The sequence below is a fragment of the Nanorana parkeri genome, unplaced genomic scaffold, assembly GCF_000935625.1.
Source record: "Nanorana parkeri isolate BGI_ZX_2015 unplaced genomic scaffold, ASM93562v1 scaffold1184, whole genome shotgun sequence".
In the NCBI taxonomy this organism is placed as follows: Eukaryota; Metazoa; Chordata; class Amphibia; order Anura; family Dicroglossidae; genus Nanorana; species Nanorana parkeri.
This window is the reverse complement of record NW_017307452.1, coordinates 687,703-705,473: the sequence shown is the minus strand read 5'-3', so window position 1 is coordinate 705,473 and position 17,771 is coordinate 687,703. Positions and strand designations below refer to the sequence as shown.

Sequence of the window (17,771 nt, the reverse complement as noted above, 5' to 3'; positions counted from 1 at the left end):
TGAATGAGGGCTAAAGGTCCACTTCAAAGCTAAGCGGAATTTTCACATTATACCCAAAGTTACTGACCTGTTGCAAGTTAACCTAATTAGTTGCAAAATGTTCTTCCAGCTCTTACTTGTTAGTACCACTTACTGAGATGTGTTGCTGCCATCAATTTAAAAATTACCTTATTTTTTTTCTTAAAATTGTAAATTTTCTCAGTTTAAACATTTGTTTAAGTTTTCTATTGTGAATAAAAGATGGGTTTCGGAGATTTGCAAATCATTGCATTCTGTTTTTATGTAGATTTTACAATGTCCCAACTTTTTGGGGATTGAGAAGATTATATAATATATATATATATATATATATATACATATACACACACACAAAAACCTGATATATATACACTACACATAAAAAAAAAAAAAAAAAGAAGAAATATGAAGCCCACCACAGACTAAGCGATTCCAAGACACACTGACAAATGCCTGATGAGAACCCACCCTTTTATAGTGAGGGGGCTAGCACATAACGCCCCCATTATTGTCCCTTCTAAGCCAGCTGACCCAAGTTAAAAATCCAGGTAGTACATTAGGAACCCAAAGAATTCAGCCTGGTGAGTCCTCGTATTAGTTCAAACGGTCCATGAATCCTGAACACACAGGATTCCCTGCAAACCCATGGTAGTGGAGAACACAAACCTGATCCCTACTGACAACCTCCATTTTCTTGTTACACAGGTGTGCAGGATGTCTATAACTGTGCACTCCCACTAGGCACCAGTTAGACCCGTTGCACTTTGTAACAGCCAGACACATTTCTCTGCAGTAAAAGGTTGTATGTGGGCACATGCTGAGGGTTGCGGTTGTTGATCAACTGTGCTAGCATCTAAGACTGAAGGAAGAGAGAAAAATGCATTTGAATGCATTATAACTTGTAGGGGAAGAGGACTATAAACAGAAGACTTTGGTTGGAACTTGGGGTAAATGTAAATCACAGGTATATGGGCACAGGTTATAGAAAAAGGCCAGTTCTCTGATACAATAGGAACACCTGAAAAACCTAACTGCACAAGAAAGACAACTCAGTCACAATTGTATATAGTAGAACAAACTTTTATTTACCTGAAACCATGATGTCTGTATGATTCTCATTGTCAGCAACAACTGAATTTATTTACAATTGCCTAAAGGCCAAACATGCGTTTGCAGTAACTGACATTGTTTTCTTGTAACAGAAGCATCACAATAAGTCGTATTGCACCAAAATGTTATATGCTTTATAATTTAATAAGTTACATTATTACAGTGCAAAAATGATATTTGCACACTTCAAACAAGTTTAAAAAACAAACAAACCTAAAACGTATGAAATGGTGATGTGGAGATTTACATTTTAAACATTCAACATCTGTAGCTTTTGATGGAGTTTATAAATAGAACAAGTGCATATTGTACATAGCTGTTTATAAAGGAAATGATACAATACAGACATTTGGCTACTTACAACTGAAAGCATGCACTACAATGATATTGTACATGAATCAATGACATCTTATATGGCGAAGCACAAACATGGCTGCTCAGGATTTCTTCCTTATCTATTTGATGTTCGAGGGTCCTAATACTACATAGGACTCAAGGTGCCCCTCCAACAGCAAAAAGATTAATATGTATTCAATAAATATATTGCATCTTCACTGTGGACTGAATAATTAAAATCCACAGAATCTTCTAATTCTGCTGCTGTGTATTTTTTTTTTTTTGTCACTTTAGCAAATTTTCAAAGCCCAGTAGACATGCCATTTCTTGTACCCATTAACTGCGTCTAAACACACACATGCACGCAACAAAGCAATCTTACATCTCTGCACAATTGTTTAAGGAGGGGGATTACTCCAGTTGTTCTGCAAAGGAAAAAAATAAAGAAATAGATCAGCTTTTAGAAGGCTGTAGAATGACAGGGTTTCAATTGTACAACAGAAAGTTATATTGCTGAGCCTAGAGGCCTAAGAACTAAAAGCAGTATTTGGAGTTTTAAAGCTAATCTGTTATATACCTTTCGATACTATATGAAAGAGGAAGTATCACAATATATGTCTTTTTATAATATGTATCAAATCTGTCATTAATGGGATCATCAAATCTCAAAAGATGTACCAGAGCTATTTATTAGGGTTTACTATAGTAATTAAAGTGGATACTTCCCCTCAAGAGGAAAATATGTACGCTACCATATACTAAATGTTAACCTACCTGTGATATGGGTTAGATAATATAGAGAGGAAGGATCCTTCATCAATAAAGTAATCTTTGATAAGCTATGGGAATAGTATACTATCACTTTAAGTGTCTTTTTAGCAAACATAAAAGTAATAGTAGAAGGCCAATTATGATAAAATGTAAGCACAAACCGTTTACAATGATACTATCAGTAGACAGTAAATGTTTGATAAAGGACTTCCAGGCTACAAGAATAAGTCCTTAAGATAGGTACAGAAAAGCATATAAGAGTGACAGACGCAATCCATTTTTGGCAAAGGCCCCAATGCCTTCCTCCTCAAAGTCTTCATGTGGCTCCAGCTTTGTTTGCCATTAAAAGAAGCCTATGAGGAGTCTTTGGGCACACATTGATAAGTGATTTATACAGGGCTTTTAGGAGAATGGATTACTAACTACAGGCACATAGGCAAGTCAAATTTATCATATGCTGCCCTGCACCCCTTTTCACCTTAGCCGTAGCCTCGATTTCTCTTTAAACACTTGTGAAGAAGGGCTCTCAATGTACTTGCTGTATCTATTAAAGCCGATCTCCGGGGGGAAACCCCCCCCCCCCACTTCCCCTGCAGTGTGGGGGTAGCCCAATGCTCATTTTGTCTAGGGACGTTATGTAAAGGACTTTTTTTTCCCTGGAGATGGACTTGAGATGTTCTCAGGATGCAACAGGAGCAACAATGGGCATACGTAGCACTTAACTCCTCTAGCCCGTGTAAATACAGAATGTTATGACAACGTCCTATAATAGATGCAATGGATTTTACTCTCCAGCAGTTTTCTAAGACACAGTATATAGTGAATAAAAGAAAATGATAACCCTAAAACTCTATTCTAGTAATTCTAATAACACAGTGAGTATCTAGATTATAAATGTAACAGTAAATAAATGCAATGTTGTCTAATCTTAATTACACAACTATTCAACGCCACCAAGGTTAATGGCATTCAGGTGCACAGTGAATTTCAAAATGGCAAACATTTAGTCAATGTGTGGGTGAAAAAAGTGTGTTAATTTTCCCAGTTTGAGTAGTAGAGGTGTGAAATGTTAAGAATGAAATGAGTGAAAGGGTAAATTTATCACACATTTTGATTGCATTTGTCCAAACTATTAGTCAGTGGTAGGTTCTCAGGATCTCTTCAATATGATCACAGGTGAGACACGGTGACCTTAGTCAATACAGGAATCAGAACCAACATATTTTAATTTAAAGACATGGTGGGGCTGATGTATAAAATCAGAGGCATATTCCTTTTCTAGTTCACAACAGGAAAATGGAAGATCAAATTGGTTGCAGCCCAAAGCTCACATTTTCGTTGCCTCAGAACGTTTATACATCAAACTCAGCATTGTGAGCCAAAAGAGATTTGATTGAAGAAAAAAAAAATGTATATTCTTTATCAGCTCACGAGCCAGTGAACCACAGTGATTATTTTCTAAATGAGTACAGCATAAAGCTAGATTTACTGAAAAGCACGTAACAGATTGTAAACTACACCAGAGGAGCACAACCTCTGGAGCCAGACCATAAATTAGAGTTCCCGGATGAGATAGGATGTGAAGTTGGATAATATGAGAATCATCACTTTCTTGGTAGCGAGTAATAAACTGGCAAATAATGCTCACCATGACAGAGGCTGTGCACCACTAACCTAACAAACCAGTAAGCTCTGGATTGACCAGTGCAACACCCAATAGCAAAAACTGAGTGTGCTTGAATGGCATAACACCAATGCAACACTTACCAGACAAAGAACCAGTATTTCATCTCTACAGCATAATGATTTATGTTTGGCTCCACAAACCATTACAAATGACACTATCGAAATATACAGCTTTCTGGTGTCTGAAGACAATACTTTTCCCTAGTTGAAGCTTTTCATGATGGACCATTAAATATTTGATTTTATTCAAAATGTCACACACTCATTTGGCCAAGTCATGTGACACCATAATGCTACATTAACAATACTGTGCTAAATACACAGTATTCATTTTTCCCTTCACGTCTTATGACAGTAAGCCAGGTATTTGTAGACCGTTGCTAATGGGACAGTTTGCCTACCTTGTCGAAATATGTGAGATGGACTTCACCAAGTATATCAGTGTTTGATACATAGCTAAATATTGTGAGGATAGACAACAGCAACCAATGTCACAATTTTTTTTCCGTACGAAAACGCCAATAATCCATCGATTTTCGTAGGATTCGAAAAACGTTTTCTAGCCTGCCAGATGGATGAAATTCCGCCAGTTGTACAGTCATTGTGATCGTCGACTTCACATCAACTGGCAGATTATCATTTGGAAATCAAATGATAATTGCAAGGTGCATGGGGACCTTTATTAGGTACATAGTTGACTAAACGATACATAACTGCTCATTACACATGCAAGCTAAACTGACTAAAAAAATAAAAACGCTATACAGCTTATCTTGTCATTTTTAGATCTACAGTGGTTCCAAAAGGGAGACTGACTGGATTGCCTGATAATATATTAAAATGCAGACTCTTCAAAGTTACTCTATTTTCCTTTATAAGCTGCTTTAAAAGAGGTTTTATAATTCCTAAAATACAATGACTTAGCACCAGGAGAGTTAGCAGCATTTAAGTGAAAAAGGTTAACATAGTTTTCTCCCTTACGCCTTACATAACACCGCTCTGCATAGGGATATTACAGTCTACAGGATGTTATTACTGCTACTATAGGGACCCTTGCTGCAAGCCAATGTTCTAACCTAGTGCATGTTATTAGGTTCATGACATCAACCTTTGGACTTTAACCCTGCGTATCTACAAGTTTCCACAACACAGTTTAGTACTCATTTCAAATCCCATAATGAAAAGAATTAAAGCTAGTCTCTAAAGAATTTTATCAACTTAATCATGGAAACATTAAAGACAGGTCTAAAATTAAAATGTATTTGTCTTACTTAAAATGGAGGTAATTGGGTAAAATAGTATGAAAGATTGATGAAATGCAATGGAAAAAGTCATACAAGACTTTCCTGGCAGCTTCAATGTATCAGACTGTGCAGTTAAACACAGCTTGGTCACTAGGAATGCTTGCTTTTACTCTAACCATTTATGGACATAGTAGGCTTGAACCTCTTTCTAGCAAAAACTCTTTCGCTTGCACTTCTAAAGAAGGTAGCTGTACCAGCAGCTGTAACTAAATGCATTAGGAAACAGTATTGCAACTCAAAGCCTACCCAAAACAGTTACAGACAGAGCTTAAAGAAGATTAAAACACAAGTTGTACATGTGGAGGCACCTTTTGGCTAAAGCCAGGACTTTCTGTACAAGGTACTGTGCTACTTTTTCTCAGACTGCTACCTGTCTTTCTTAGAGGTCTACATTGTGTTCAATCTCCCATGATTACTGGATGGAGCAGTAAATGCAGGATAAGGAATTTTATAACAAATACATGATCTGCACTGTGGCTTAAAACATAGCTGTATCTTTCAGTTAAATGCATGTACATGCTCCACATGTAAAAGTCATGCACACTTTAAAAAGAACAAAGTAAAGTAGAACCCCAGACACCTTTTTTTTTAATGACTGCATGGGGTGAAATTAGAACATCCAAGGTTTCATTGCTGTCTAGGTTCTCAGTTGTGTAGCAAGCATAGGAAATGTATGGAATCTCTCCTGCAGGGGTACAGGCCATTGATGTAATGTGGAAGAGAGTTACAGTATTTTTCTATGTTGTATGTATCCTGTCTAACATGTACTCACTTCCATTGCCACTCTGGCACAGGAAGGGGTAATAGGCCACAGCAGCTCACAGATGGAAAAATAACCCTTCACCATGCTACCAAAAACGTAAAAAGAAATAAAGTTGTGGGAGTTATAAAGTGACACTAAACTTAGAATTTAGATCTTTAAAAATCCATTCAAGTACCTTAACTATTAACAATACTGAACCTTATTTCTGTATCACTCAGCTGCATTTCCTCAAATCATCTCTGTATTGGTGCCGACACTGTCCTTCCTTCTGGAGGGTGGCTACTTTGGTTCCCCATGGTCCCTGTGTGTGTTGTAAAGTAGCCCCCTCTCGTGATGGACTACAATCTCATGTTTAGTTTACTCATTTGTATTGAGATTGTAGTCCATCACAGGAGCGAGCTTGGAGTGGTGACTCCTTTACAACACACACAGTGACCATGGGGAACCAAAGTAGCCCCCCTCCAGAAGGAAGGACAGTGTCAGCACCAATTCAGAGATGATTTGAGTGATACACAAATAAGATACATTTTGGTAAATAGTTAATGTACTAGAAAACATTTTTAGGATTTAACTTTAATTCACACCTGTCATGTGGGTTAGGAAGCCCAGTCATTTAGAATGGACTGCCAATGCAAGGTAATAGAAAACAAACAGGCCCTGCATTTTGTTTCTATACATAGCGAACAACATGCATTATGAGCTGCAGTGCAGGGCTGCCAGCACTTACTGTACCTGTGCAATGGGATGCCAGACTGTTATGCATTGCAGTAACGTGCAGTATAATATGCGTCACCTTAACACAGTGGTAGATAACATGGTCACTCCAACTTTTGTGGAACTGGAAGTCCCACGAGGCATTGCAAGACAAACAGCCAAGACTCCCAGGAAACTAGGCATGACTGGATTTGTAGTTCAACCACAGCTGAGTGAGGAGGTTGCCTGCCCCTGCTATATTTGCTGTTTTGTGTAGGGCACAGCTCAGATTCTTCCCATAAATCTGTAAACAAAGTGGATTTCACAAAAAGGAACAAAACATCCAAGCTTTCATTAAAACTCATTAAAATAGAGTATATACTACAATGCAGTTACATGGTGATCTATAACAATTCTGCCCAATACATTAACTTACTGGCTTCGAAAAGATCAATCCAGATCCAAAATGTCACCATGTAATGGCTTTGGAGATGCCAAGGCCTTATCTGTTAGTGAGATTTAATGAAAACGTGGATTCTTAATGAAGTTTATTGTGCCACCTCACTTTTGGATTTATATTCGGATTTTCCTTCTCTGGGAGCCTGCAGCACATTTTAGGGTGGTAGGGAGGCCCACATAAAAAAGGATATCTTTTTCTGAAACTGATTTTTTTTTCTAGCTTTACACACAGCAATACTTTTTATTTTAACCAGCTTTTGATTGCAAAAAAGTATAGAACAATTACCCAAAGATAATAACCTACCACCAACAGTATAGATGGTTTCATAGTTTCAGTGGAAACTATTAAGATGCCTTTGTCTGTTGGGTCATTTTTCAAAAACTTGCTGGAAAATGAATGTTTTTATATTGTAACTCCAGGCACAGGAAAAAAAAATTAGACATACATATATATATATATCTATATATTCCAACCATAACAATTACCTGTTGATCCTGCCAGTATAACCATACATTTTCCTCTTCCTGTCACAGGCCAAGCTTTCCAGTAAGTGGCAGTTGCAGGAAGTCCCAGTCTCAGCTGCTAAATGGCTAGAGCAGCTGTCAATCAACCAGCAGCATACATCAGCTTCACCAGAATGGCTGTAAGCAAAACTGTCGGTGGCACACACGGAGGATGATCACCTCCTCCAGCACGGCTGCTGGTTGTCACACTATTAGAGAAAGCCTCATAGAGAGATGAAACTGGCAGGATCAACAGGTATTTAACATTTACTCATACCAATATAAAAAGAAACTTAAATCACAATTACAAGGCGAAATGAGAGCTATTTGCACAACTTTAGTATTTGGGTGTACATACACTTTAAAGTATTACTAAAGGCTGGGAGTTTTTCACCTTAATGCATTCTCTGCATTAAGGTAAAAAAACACCCAGGATCTTTCCGACTACCCCGTCCCTCCCACGCTTACCTATCACCGAAGCGATCCTCCATCCCAAACTTCCTGGTTGGAGGAGATTAAGAGCAGAGGAGTCATAGGCTCCTTCTGCCAATCAACCTGTTGGGCGGTGAGGAGGGGCATGGCCTTCCGCAGGGCTGTGTGTGTATGGACGCACACAGCTCCTGCAGGCATGAGCATGCACGGATTCCTCCACAGCAGCCACTTTGCTGCTGAAGGCAGGGGGAGGGGGGGCTGGGAAGCTGCAGGGATCCACTAGAGAAGAGGCATGGAAACATTAACAACAACAAACCCACAAACAAAACATCTGCATTATTGATGCCCTTTCATTGCTAAAAATAAAAATAAAAAAACCCTAAAGCTTTAATATCACTTTAATGTTTTCATTAGGGTTATAGGACCAGATAACAGATTCGTTCCAATCAGCACTGTTTCAGCTAAAAATAAGGTACTTTTACACTTTCAACCAACTTGCGATTCATGTGTTCCGTGCACACCGTTTCATAATTAAACATTTTATTTTAGAGAATTGTAAACTGACTGGGAACACTCACTGCATAACAGGAGGTGGAATGAGGATTTAAGCAGAACAAGTAGAGAATTGGGGACATGGTTTAAGAAGTCAGCAGCTGACTTGGCCTACCAGACTTCACCTGTAACTGAAATAACTTTTGGAAGGACTGAACATTTATGATGAGAATAATCCTGCAAATCCAGTTACAATGAAGTTAAAGAATAAGTTCAGTACACGCAAACATCAATTAACCTGGATTCCAAGCAACAGCATTAAATGGGTTAAGAAAACAGCTGAAACTTCTGGCATGACCTACAGTGCACACACATCTATGAAGTGAACAGACACTCCCAGAGTTGGCCTTCCTTAGTGAAATCTGAGATTGTTTGGGGAACACCAATTTCAGATGAATGATTCACCTCCAGAACCAACAATATTGCCAATGAAATAGGATTTAGGACAAGTTTTAAGAGTTGAACACATGTAGGCTGATTTACTAAAGCAGTTGAGAATAGTCAGATTATAAATTGTGTGAATATGCACTTGAATTATCCAATCATGTGAAAAGTAGACTCGTGTTTACTTATTTCATCTGTACATGATTGGATAATTTAGGTCAGTGTTCACACAATTTATTATGTGAAGATTGTCAACCCCTTTAACCACTTGCTGACCGAGGTGTTTAACTCCATTCCTGTCCAGGCCATTTTTCAGTATTCAGCGCTGCAGTACTTTGACATTTATTCCGTCATGCAATGCCGTACTGAAATTTATTTTATATTTTTTTGGGACAGATGGAGCTTTTTTTTTTCCGGTGGTATTAAAAAACCAAAGACAAACCACACGTTTTCCCTATGTTATAAAACATTTATTCATACCCAATTTGTGGTTAAATATAGAAGATGGGGTCAAGTCAAGTAAAAAGATACTGAACACGTCAAGCTTTAAAATTCGTGAAATCGCAAAAAACTACCATACCTAAAACTGGCCAAGGGCAAACCTTTAAATGTTTTTACTGCTCATCAGTTGAGTGACCTCAGTCAATTATTGCTCACACTCTGGGATGCGCAGTGATATGTAACAAAGTTTAATTGTTGTTTTCGCACGTTTTAAAACTTTGTTTTCTTACACAACTTTATTGCTATCACATAGGGGACTAACAAGCCCCCTATGCGATAAATATACAATGACTGGTCCTCTTTATGGAGACATCAGGGGTCTATACTACCCGTCACCTTGGGAACCCCAAAGCAGCTGATGAAGCAGAGATCTGCTTCTCCTGCTTCTTCTCTGGCTAAATCAGCCCAACTGCATGCAAAACCTTTTCGATGTGCTCGTGAAGCTTGTACATGTCCTGCAGAGCATTTGCAGAACCATTGTGCAGCAGCTCATTTAGGTTGGCTTTCTTGGTTTACATTTCAGGCCTCAAATAGCGATAAAAGGGAGCAAAGAAAAAGTTAAGCTTTGCTTATTGGAAACCAGACAATGACACTTGCATGGTTGCTATGGGCAATAAGATAACTGTATTCTCTGATCCACTTTCAGATAAAAAAACCTTATTTCACAAGGTGAAAGTTTTTTTTGTGGAGACAGGGCCTAGATTCTAACCTGTACTATAGAAAAAATGTTTGTTGTCCATAGCGATCAATCACATTCTTATTTGTGAAGTCCAGGTTTGGAAATCAAAAGGACTCTGTTTGCTTGCTGTGGGCAACAAAAAACACCTCTTCACACACCAGCCTTAATGTTCCATAGAATACCATATTACCAGGAGTAATATGTGTATCATACTAAAGGGCTAGAAACTCCAAAGTACAAGTTGCTTTATACAAAATAAGTGCACCTCTCTGGCTATCTCAAATGAAATATTGATGCATGACAGTTCATTTTAAAATAGGCTTTGCCTTGTCCAGGCTCTTGAGGAATCCACTGTGTACCATGAGAAACGTACAAATATGGCTTGTTGCTAAACTGGAATGATGGGCTTAGGCAGAGGAGCTGCAATTATCTGTAGAAAGACCATTACTGAAGATAAACCTCAATGGAAACAACTAATTGTTCTGTGTTACAAAGAGCAAACTATTGTCCTGTGCATTTAGCCATTTTAGGTTAAGAAGCAGCTAAAACACATTGTTGTTAGGTGGAATCTACAAATTTTTTATTTGCAAAAAGAGCTTTATTGGCATTAACGTCTCGCCTACCTGTTAAATGACATTATGGATTTACGGCCATCATCCAATCACAATAAAGGTTCTTTCTCTGAAGGACATTGGGGTCCATAAAAGCAGACTGGCCTGTGGGGCTAAACACTCCTATAATTTGCCACTGTACGACTAAAAGGGAGCAAAAGGGAGTTTCCAAATGTGGAGAAATTTGCTGGTACCCTTCCACAAACGAGAAGCACCTACAATTTTCTCCAAAAATTTAAGTGACCAAAGTATTCTGCATCCATCATATTTTTTTGTTCTATATGTAATAAAAAACAAAACAAAGACCTTTTTGATTCAACAAAATATTTTAAATAAAAAATGAAAATGCCATGGCCAAAAATGATGTGATCTCTGTACAACCTTTAGAGGCAATCACTGCAAATAAGTGATTTCTGTAGCTTTCAAGGAGACTACTGTAGTTGCCAATAGGTAATTTCGCCCACTCCTTTAAACTGCTTCAGCTGTCTCAGGTTTGAAGGGTGCCTTCTCCAGACTGCAATTTCAGCTATTTCTTCTATAGGATACAGATCAGGGCTCATAGAAGGCCACTTCAGAATAGTCTTAGCCATTCTTGGGTGCTTTTGTGTTTTGGGCCATCATCCTGATGGAGGACCCATGACCTGCAACAGGCAGAACTTTCTGACAGTGGGTGGTATGCTGAGCTCTAGAATTCCTTGAAAGTCTTGAGATTTTATTGTACTATGCAGAGATTCAAAAGGCACTCAGTGCCAGGACGCAGCTGAGCAGCCACAAAACTTGACTGAGCCTCCTCCATGTTTCAAATTAGGTATTTCCTCTGAAGGTTTTCATTTTTTTTTTTTTTTTGCCTGTGAACATAGAGCTGATATGACTTGCCAAAAATCTCCAGTTTTGTCTTATTTGTCCAAAGGACATCCTCCCACAGGCATTGTGGCTTGCCGATATGCATTTCAGCAAAATTATATATATATTTGCTTTTAATTTCTTCGCTTTTCATGTGAAATTAAGCATTGTTTGAACGAGCTGTAAGGGTACCAACAAACTCATCTACATCTGTATGCACATACATCCTGAGCCTTGTCAAGTATTGCCCTTGTTGGACTGGTGGAACGGTGATGAGAATCATTACTGAAATATTCATTAGACTATAGTCATTCATTTTCTTGCTTAGATTAGTATGTAATGTACAGCTACTGAAAACTATAAACAATTTGAACACCGACATGTCTGTGAAGATCCATCTCACATTTTGTTAAAGTGGAATCCCAGGGAAAGGGATATAAATTTACCTCTAATTAGGAACATGCAAAGGTACAGAGTGCTGCTAGTTGCTGTAGAAATGACAGTTTATTCATGCCAGATATTAAACTTTTAACACTTTTTTTTTTTTAAGACGAGACTGACAGTTCCAGCTCTCCTACAGTGCAGTGATCGTGTTGTTTACACTCCCCTTCCCTTGTTCAGTCACAAAACTCTAAACCAAATACAAAGCGTCCTGTGAATGGACAAGGGGAGATCCTGTCGTTTACCCTCCCCTATCTCTCCCTTGCCCATTTAGAAAATGTGAATGGTCAAGGGGAGATCCCTGCACTGTACAAGAAATGGAACTCAGTCGCATTGCTGGAAAAGGAGAGCTGTGTGCATTACGGGCATTAAACTGACATTTCTACAGTAACCAGCAGAACTCTGGACCTGGCATACTTTTCATTAGAGGTAAATTAATTCACTTGTTGTCCAAACATCTGAACACTTAAATATAGTGGTCTGTACAGCAACATATGCCAAGGACTACTGACCTGCTCAACAGTGTTATTTTTTTTTACTTCATACAAATGCATGTTCTTTATTCTGAATGCATCAATGAACCCACAAACATCTTAAAAAGCTGAGAGTGCAAATGCCAATTCTGTATTACAAGCCATTTTTAAAACAATGTTCAAGTACTGCTACAGCATCAGAATTGGTAGGTGCACCCACATCACTCAAGAGTGGAAGTGAATGAAGGTTATACAGGTGGACCGATCCTTAAGCTGATGTATGGCTTCATTGACACTTGTGCTGTGTTATTGTGCATTGCATTAATGCTGCCCAACAACAAAAAATGTCCATTTTTGTAACGCACCACACTACATTGTAGCGCATTACGGTGCACTAAAATGCATGTCTTGTCAAGCTGCCAACACGTTACTGCCGTACAATGGCGTGAACAGGCCCTAAATTAACAATCACAGTATTTGGCATCTATGTCAGGCGCTCAAGGCACAGCAACATAATGAACTTAAATGGATTTACACGTTGAATCCTTTAGCCCAGGGGTAGCCAAACTCCAGCCGTGGTGAAACTACAAATCCCATGATGCATCTCTTTCCAGGAGTCATGTCTGTGGCTGTGAGAATCTTGCAATGCCTCATGGGAATAGTTCCACCACAGCTGCTAGCCACATACAGAGGGAAGTTTTCACATTTCCCTATCTCTACGTACTCCCAGGAAAGCTGAACTACCTGTTTACTGATCTCCTATTTCCATGATCGTGTTTGCAGACTAAGTGTGGTGGCTAACACAGTTTGTCTGTGTCTACCTATGGCAAAGGTTACAGATTTCTTCATGTCTGCAGTCAGATGAGATCTTCTCACAAGAATTCCTGCAAATGTTACTGGAATATTTCCCATTGTCACATCTCGGTTTGGAAGTCAATCAGCTGTGTCATGATTTTCCCATCCCATGCATTAAACCTGCTTGATAAACCTTAACCCAAAGTAGAATTTAAAGTGACACCAAACTCAGATGTTAACTCTTAAAAATACATTCAAGTACCTTATCAATAAAAGTTACTTATTTGTGTACCACTCGGCTGTAGATCCTCAAAATCATCTCTGAATTGGTGCAGACACTGTCCTTCCTTCTGCAGGGTGGCTACTTTTGTTCCTCCTGGTCCCTGTGTGTGTTATAAAGTATTCACCGATTTTACTCGTTCTCGTGATAGACTACAATCTCAATACAAATAAGTAAACTAAATGTGCGATTGTAGTCCATCAAGGTGGCAAGGTAGGAGCCGGGGCTGCTTTACAAAACACAGGGACCATGGGGAACAAAAGTAGCCACCCTCCAGAAGGAAGGGCAGTGTTGGCATGAATTCAGAGATGATTTGAGGATCTACACCCAAAGATACATTTTTGTTAATAGTTAAGGTACTTGAATGTATTTTTAAGATTTATCTCCTGAGTTTAGCGTCACTTTAATGTATAATGTACTGAATAGTCTAGATCAGTATATTGAAAAGTTTGTCAGAAAAAATAGGTCAAAGTTTCAGAAGTGAATCTAAAAGACGACCTGCCCCTAGAAAGATTGCAAAGTGTTAGTTTTCAATTAGCCAAAAATACTTGACATACTGGCTTGTAATTTTAGTAAACCCGTAATAAAAATTCCTTTTGGAATCTACAGGACCATTGTCTGTTATTGTATGCCATCTAGGTGTTAAGAGACTTGCCCAAAGGCGATTGGTCTGCAAAGCGTATGTACATGAAATGTGCAGGACAGACTCAGTGCAAAGCAATGGGAAACTTAACCACTTTTATTCTTTAGCAACAATACAGACTTATTTCTGGCATCGTTACATGAACTGGCTATGACGGAGTGTTTCAAAGGCAATGAATACTCACTTTAGTTGATGTGTTGGAATGCATTTGGAGAAAAACACCACAATTAGGACGGTTAATGATCTAAACTTTGGAGGCTGACGGAAAATCAACCTAAAAACATGCTCTAACAGTTAAACGATGGTCATTAGTGTCACCTTCAAATAAAAATAGATCTATACAATATGTTCATTTGGTCATGTTCTATTTACAAGTTAAAAAAAATTAAATACACAAAGTTAATTCCCCAACTCTGGTAATACAAGTTAGCAGAATAACCTGCAATGATAATAGGTGGATGCTTGCGTGCCAACAACTGAAATAAGATCCAGCTTTATCTTTGCAGTGCAAATTATTTGATCACATTCACACAATATGTTCTAATGAAAAAAAAAAAAAAAAAAGGAGATAAGGAACTTGGGTGATAAAGCAGTTCGTCAAGACAAGACATTGGTTTATCTGTCCATTAAAATGTTTTTATTTTTGTCTAGGATGTGAAGTATAGCCCATGAGATCGGCAACACTGGCAAAATGAAAATGTCGTACAATAAAATACATTAGACATTTAAATAAATAAACTTAAAAATCTACTGGAGGAAACTTTATTTGAACTAGATGGGGGTAGGATGAGCTGCACAAGCAAACAGGCATACCTCTTACGAAAAACTGTGTAAACAGACAAAAAGAAAAAAAATATATATAAATGAAATGAGAAACTAAAAAATAAAAATACTGACTGAGGTAGCAGTTATCTGCTTTGTGCAGGAAAAATGGCTTATGGCTATTTAAAAAGCCCATTTAACAGACAGCATTAATGATATCAAACCAAATCCAAATGACCATGCAAAAAGACAGATCATGCTTTGTATTTTAGACATTTAAATCACTTTCCCTAAATCTGCTGCTAATTTTCTGCAGATAATGTCCATTGAATCAAAATTAAAGTTCCTTTTCGCTTCCTTATGTTTGGGTGTTTTTTTTTTTGGTTTTTTTTTTAAACGAGAATTAATATTATGAAACAGAACACTGTACATGCTTTTTTTTCCCCATCTACAAAAAATATTTGCATAAAATAGTGTTAATTCTCTGTACATGAACACTAAGTGTATATGTATAAAACAAAAGGAAAAAAAAACCCAAACCAAAGTGAAGCACCTCTTATCAAGAGATGTGCGTTTGGGAGAAGCCAAATAAGACCTAGTATGAGAAACAAAGTTGCCTTCACCAGCACTACGTTCATGTGAAATTTCAGCAGAAATAGACAGTTGCTTTAAACAATTAAAAAAAACAAACAAAAAAAAGAATTGGTTAAGTTAAACATTTCCATTCCGTAAAAATGTCAGTCAAGACCAAAACATCTCAGTAATGTTAGTGTCGGTGCTGTAAAGCCAGATAATCAGAGGTAAGGAAATGAACACAAACGGCCAAGAAATCCCCTCAGTGCATGCTGAAAAAGTGCACGGTTTGGCGGCAGGCTTTTCACACTCTTTACCAGGTTCCAAGTAGTTACGGGCAATAAATTTAAGTGTCTCATCCAGAAGTATAACCGGTAATGAGAATTTCAGCACCATCAACCACTGAATCAGGTTCAATGGAGTAATTTGGAAGATGAGCTATAGAAAAAGCAGAACAAAAATGTAAAGTCAGTGAGATTTCTGCAAAGTGCAAAATAACGCAAATGTTGTAAAAAGCAATAGTACTCACAGGTAATGGTTCAACATAAAGAATTAGGAAATGGAGGGACATAGATAAGCAAATTGATCCCAGAAGCCACACATTCTCCCACGGGGGCATTCTCAGAAGAGACTGGTTTTCAGACAAGCTGAGAAAAAAAATATATGTTTCTTAATACTATGTCTATTGCACATCAAAGTCATTAAAATACAGGAACGCAACACAGGAATTAGATACATTTACCCCATGGCTGTAAAAATTACACTTAATTAAAAGAAAAATTAAGAAATGTGAAAGTCTGATATTTCCATTCATTTGTAGCATATGAAAACCAGAGCTACACATTACACAACACAGTAATGATGGTGTTTCACCATATTAAGTCACTAGCGAAAAAACATTACAAAACTTGTCCAATTGAATAAGACCAACGACTTCTTAGCTATACCATGACCTGGATAAAAGATAATCTTAATGGACATTACATAACACAGTAAAACCAGATTCCCTAGGAAGATGGTCACAGACCACAAGGCATGGACAACTGCTCCAAGCAGGTAGACCCTCAACAGAATTGGTCATAAAAACATAGTAAATATATTAAATATGCTCAGTTCTGAAGCCTAATCTGCAGCTCCACTGCAAGGAAAAAAACCAAAAAAAACTTTATTTCCCTGGAGTTGGGCCTTAATTTAGGCAATAATGGGCATCACTTTAACCCCAAACTTACAGATTAAAATCATTGCAAGAGCACATTAAACATCAAGTCAGTATCCAATAAGAAACTGCCGATTTGTCATCTGCTTTCCACACAGGAAGTATCTCCATTAACTACAAATTTGAGTTAAAAACACTTTAAAGTGAAACTCAATTAATAAAACCAATACTGAACAAGGATACTTTGTGAACATATGGCACCATCAGGTTCTAGATCACGCCTTGTATTGCAGCCAGCATCTTCACCCACCTACTGGGGTACTAAGCAACCCTCCATCCCAAACAGACTTGGTGCATGCATGTCCTATTGTCAGGCTAGAGCACCGCTTTGGAGGGGGTAGAGCAAGCCTAATCAAATACGGAGTAGAGAGCCTCTATTCGTGCTGGAATTTTGAGAGGTTAATAGGCGGGTACTTGCTGTAAATAAAACATGGTTGGGAGAATTATAGACTGCAGATGACCCTCAATGTGCAGTTAAAGTTACCTGTTCAATGCATTACACATTTCAATAGTGACAAGAACAGACAACGCCATCGTCATTGGGTAAGGAGACTCAAAGATCTCACACTGAACATTTTCAAAATCTGGATTGTCCTCTTTGCACTGAAGAAAATGGCTCTGGAAGAAAAAGAAATCTGAATTACCAGAAATACAACCACTAAGCACATTTTTCAACAAGGTTGCATATATTTTTATTGTAAAATTCTTGCTAAAATAGTTTTTTTCCCCTTTTACATGCAAGAATCACCAATAACCACCTGTTAGCAAAATAAAAGATCATATCCATATAAAGTATTTGATCATACTGTAATATAAAAAAAAGGTAAAAAATACAGATTATGAAATTCACTTCACAAAATGTATCTTATGTATTAAAAGCATGGGACATCGATATGAAAAGATTAATTCTTCCCCATACACCTAAAATCACAATATATTCCT

At 37.8% G+C, this 17,771-nt stretch overlaps 1 protein-coding gene across 3 annotated transcripts in view; it reads right to left on the bottom strand.

Annotated features, from left to right (window-relative positions):
- Nucleotides 1–1,214: 1,214 nt before the first annotated feature.
- The window catches only part of ATP2A2 (ATPase sarcoplasmic/endoplasmic reticulum Ca2+ transporting 2), a 60,776-nt gene continuing 44,219 nt past the window's right edge, over nt 1,215–17,771 (bottom strand). For 2 of the 3 annotated variants that reach the window (XM_018568423.1, XM_018568422.1), the window contains 3 exons: nt 17,314–17,447; nt 16,143–16,260; nt 14,360–16,051 (listed from right to left, as the gene is read on the bottom strand). In XM_018568423.1, coding sequence (XP_018423925.1) covers nt 15,782–16,051; nt 16,143–16,260; nt 17,314–17,447 — 522 coding nt within the window. In that variant the 3' untranslated portion in view covers nt 14,360–15,781. Of the gene's footprint in view, nt 1,890–14,359; nt 16,052–16,142; nt 16,261–17,313; nt 17,448–17,771 lie in introns of those variants that run through there. The other variant, XM_018568424.1, reaches the window with a different exon arrangement.